This window comes from Coregonus clupeaformis, unplaced genomic scaffold, assembly GCF_020615455.1.
Source record: "Coregonus clupeaformis isolate EN_2021a unplaced genomic scaffold, ASM2061545v1 scaf1255, whole genome shotgun sequence".
NCBI classification, from domain to species: Eukaryota; Metazoa; Chordata; class Actinopteri; order Salmoniformes; family Salmonidae; genus Coregonus; species Coregonus clupeaformis.
Window position 1 is genome coordinate 152,501 of NW_025534709.1, and position 5,000 is coordinate 157,500.

Genomic DNA, 5,000 nt, shown 5'->3' on the forward strand with positions numbered 1-5,000 from the left:
ACTGAATCAGACAGACAGTGATACAGAGTACAGTATAGAATCAGACAGACAGTGATACAGAGTACACTATAGAATCAGACAGACAGTGATACAGAGTACAGTATAGAATCAGACAGACAGTGATACAGAGTACAGTATAGAATCAGACAGACAGTGATACAGAGTACACTATAGAATCAGACAGACAGTGATACAGAGGACAGTATAGAATCAGACAGACAGTGATACAGACTATAGAATCAGACAGACAGTGATACAGAGGACAGTATAGAATCAGACAGACAGTGATACAGAGTACACTATAGAATCAGACAGACAGTGATACAGAGGACAGTATAGAATCAGACAGACAGTGATACAGAGTACAGTATAGAATCAGACAGACAGTGATACAGAGTACAGCATAGAATCAGACAGACAGTGATACAGAGTACAGTATAGAATCAGACAGACAGTGATACAGAGGACAGTATAGAATCAGACAGACAGTGATACAGAGTACAGTATAGAATCAGACAGACAGTGATACAGAGTACAGTATAGAATCAGACAGACAGTGATACAGAGTACACTATAGAATCAGACAGACAGGGATACAGAGTACACTATAGAATCAGACAGACAGTGATACAGACTATAGAATCAGACAGACAGTGATACAGAGTACAGTATAGAATCAGACAGACAGTGATACAGAGTACAGTATAGAATCAGACAGACAGTGATACAGAGTACAGTATAGAATCAGACAGACAGTGATACAGACTATAGAATCAGACAGACAGTGATACAGAGTACAGTATAGAATCAGACAGACAGTGATACAGAGTACAGTATAGATTCTGACAGATGAGAGCGGACAAAGTCAGAGTTAAGTTTTTACTAAAGTCAGTTGGTTAAATCAGCTCATTTACAGTCATTCAATCAATTTCAATCAATTTTATTTTATATAGCCCTTCTTACATCAGCTAATATCTCGAAGTGCTGTACAGAAACCCAGCCTAAAACCCCAAACAGCTAGTAATGCAGGTGTAGAAGCACGGTGGCTAGGAAAAACTCCCTAGAAAGGCGAAAGCCTAGGGAAGAAACCTAGAGAGGAACCAGGCTATGAGGGGTGGCCAGTCCTCTTCTGGCTGTGCCGGGTGGAGATTATAACAGAACCATGCCAAGATGTTCAAAAATGTTCATAAGTGACAAGCATGGTCAAATAATAATCAGGAATAAATCTCAGTTGGCTTTTCATAGCCGATCATTAGAGTTGAAAACAGCAGGTCTGGGACAGGTAGGGGTTTCGAGCCGCAGGGCAGAACAGTTGAAACTGGAATAGCAGCAAGGCCAGGCGGACTGGGGACAGCAAGGTGTCATCATGCCCGGTAGTCCTGACGTATGGTCCTAGGGCTCAGGTTCTCAGAGAGAAAGAGAGAACGAGAGAATTAGAGAGAGCATACTTAAATTCACACAGGACACTGGATAAGACAGGAGAAGTACTCCAGGTATAACCAACTAACCCCAGCCCCCGACACATAAACTACTGCAGCATAAATACTGGAGGCTGAGACAGGAGCGGTCCGGAGACACTGTGGCCCCATCCGAAGAAACCCCCGGACAGGGCCAAACAGGAAGGATATAACCCCACCCACTCCGCCAAAGCACAGCCCCCGCACCACTAGAGGGATATCCCCAACCACCAACTTACAATCCTGAGACAAGGCCGAGTATAGCCCACAGAGGTCTCCACCACAGCACAAACCAAGGGGGGGGCGCCAACCCAGACTCTCCTGTCAGCTCAGGAGGAAGTGCTTTACAGACAGAGAGCATCAAGACTGATACAGAGTATAGAATATAATCTCTCTGTGGAGCAGGAGGACTGATACAGAGTACCCCACGTGGGTAGATGCTCCTATAAACCAATGAGGAGATGGGAGAGGCGGGACTTGCAGCACGTCACACGTCAAAAATACAACCAAGTTCTATTTTAGCGCCTGGCTACGCAGACGCTCGTTGATACGCACGCGAGCGGTCTGGATGAAATGATTTGAATAACATGTATGTGTATGTTTATTTTTGTCACGAGTGTCAGTGTAATGCGGTGGGGTCGAAGTCAGGCGCAGGACACAGAAACTCGTATGAAAACGTACTTTACTGTAGAGGTAAAGACAACAATACCAAAACACCTCCACACAGGGAGGAACAAACCCGCTCACCAAAACGACACACGAAACAAAACAACAAAACGCGGTACAAAACACAACGGGAGCCACCGGGTTAAATAGGGGAAGGAGTAATGACGTAATGGGCAAAAGGTGTGTAACAATCAGACGACAACAGGTAGAACATAGAAACAGAGAACATAGATCTGCAGCAGCTAGTATTCCGGTGACGACGAACGCCGAAGCCTGCCCGAGCAAGGAGGAGGGGCAGCCTCGGCAGAATCCGTGACAATTTTGTGGTCAGCATGCATGTCAGTCATTTCTGTCGGCTAACACAGTCCAGCACCTACGCCATCCCACTGCCTGGTTTCAGTGATAAAACCTTCAGTTTAAAATAAATGAACCAAATGATGGAATGGGCCTTGTCCTTAATGACCTGAAACTCTGTGACAGCTACTGGTTGTCCCCAACTCTGCGTATGTTTCTGGTTGGCCCTGTGTAGGTCGGGTTACGGTTATGGTTAGTGAAGTTGCCTAAACTCTGTGACAGCTACTGGTTGTCCCCAACTCTGTGTATGTTTCTGGTTGGCCCTGTGTAGGCCGGGGTTACGGTTACGGTTAGTGAAGTTGCCGTGCTGTAGTTTTCCTATTGTCTCTACTCTCTAAACTCTGTGTGTTCTTGGTCGTCCGTCATCGTCAGGTGGGCTCTTTCTTCATGATCAACCTATGCCTGGTGGTCATAGCCACCCAGTTCGCTGAGACGAAGCAGCGTGAGAACGCGTTGATGCGTGAGCAGCGAGCCCGCTACATGTCCAATGACAGTACTCTGGCCAGCTACAGCGAACCAGGATCCTGCTATGAAGAGATGCTGAGATACATCTCACACCTCTACCGCAAACTGACCCGACGATTACAACGCATTTACACTACCTGGCACAGGTAGGTCAACAACAACAACAACAACAACAACAACATGTACACTACCTGGCACAGTTAGGTCAACAACAACAACAACAACATGTACACTACCTGGCACAGGTAGGTCAACAACAACAACAACAACAACATCTACACTACCTGGCACAGTTAGGTCAACAACAACAACAACAACAACATGTTTACTACCTGGCACAGTTAGGTCAACAACAACAACAACATGTACACTACCTGGCACAGTTAGGTCAACAACAACAACATGTACACTACCTGGCACAGTTAGGTCAACAACAACAACAACAACAACAACATGTACACTACCTGGCACAGTTAGGTACAACAACAACAACAACATGTACACTACCTGGCACAGTTAGGTCAACAACAACAACAACAACAACATGTACACTACCTGGCACAGTTAGGTCAACAACAACAACAACAACAACAACATGTACACTACCTGGCACAGTTAGGTCAACAACAACAACAACAACAACATGTACACTACCTGGCACAGTTCGGTCAACAACAACAACAACAACAACAACATCAACAACAACAACAACATCATCAACAACAGCAACAACAACAACACTCGGGGCAAAACCCTAATGGCTCCCGATTCCCTCCATAGTCCACTACACTACTTGGCTTTTAACCAGTGATTTTATGTTTGTTTTGTTGTTTCTTCTTATTATAATATATATTTTAATTCATTATCATTATTTCAACTTATTTCAATACTTTTTCGTTTTAAATCTGTATTACACAGCTACCTGTTATATATATAACTTAACTGTTTATAGATAACTTGTTGTAAAGTGAATAAAGTCCAGAATAAGTTCAACTACCTGTTTATAGATAACTCGTTGTAAAGTGAATAAAGTTGTATTTGTTCTGCTTTGTTCTAGTTGTCGTATTTGACTTGTTATATGTGTCGGTGTTTTGTGGCAGTAGGCGTCGTAAGAAGGTGAACCCTAACGGAGGAGGAGGAGGAGGGGGTCTGGGAGGCAGCCGCAGCACGTCCGGGAACGCCCCCTGGCTCCGCCCCATACACACCCTGCTGCAACGTCACCAGCACCACCACTGTCGGCTTAGCAACGGAGGACACGCCCCCGTAGCAACAGGTCCGTTAAAGACTAAAAGTTAGTTAACAAAGGCCGCCTTCCAGACCGACGACATAGCAGGATTGTTGCGCGCTGCATCAACCAATGGGGGGGTTGTGTTGCCACGTCGCGGGGACTGTGCAGTCGGGCATCAGATGGCTATATCATATGATGTGATTAGCAGATGTGTTAAACACCGATCCAGACCTTGTAAGATCTGGCATTTGCTGTTGTTCTTGGGGTATAAACAACGCCGTGTGCAATGCAGAGGGATCACGGCTGTGGGATCTTCACTAAGGGATCGTACTATGTATTAGTCATTGTGCAGGACCTGAAACTGACGTTCATGTTCATTTTAATAGATCTTTAACTGCCATGAAAGATGTCTGACTAACATTTTAATTAATTAATTAATTAATTAAATCAAATTAATGAATCCTCCAGGAGGGGAGGAGCTGGAGATGAGGTCACTTCCGGTCCCGGGTCGTGACCCCTCTGTGACCCCTGGGCTGGGGTCATCTCTCCTGGGTCGTCTGAACGGAGGAACGAACTACCCCACCATCCTGCCCTCTTTCATCTGCAGCTTCACCCCGACACACCCCCACAGCCCCCTCCCCACACACCGTCACAGCCCCCTCCCGACACACCGTCACAGCCCCCTCCCGACACACCGTCACAGCCCCCTCCCCACACACCCCCACAGCCCCCTCCTCACACAGTCCCACAGCCCCCTCCCCACACACCCCCACAGCCCCCTCCCCCCACAGCCCCACAGCCCCCTCCCCCCACAGCCCCACAGCCCCCTC

General features: G+C 46.5%; 1 protein-coding gene across 1 annotated transcript in view; it reads left to right on the forward strand.

Annotated features, from left to right (window-relative positions):
* LOC123481268 (voltage-dependent T-type calcium channel subunit alpha-1H-like) overlaps positions 1 to 3,092 on the forward strand; it is a 50,851-nt gene extending 47,759 nt beyond the window's left edge. Inside the window, exon 8 of the mRNA XM_045217850.1 lies at positions 2,850 to 3,092. Within this exon, the coding sequence (XP_045073785.1) occupies positions 2,850 to 3,092 (243 nt within the window). The remainder of the gene's footprint in view (positions 1 to 2,849) is intronic.
* Positions 3,093 to 5,000: the final 1,908 nt, after the last annotated feature.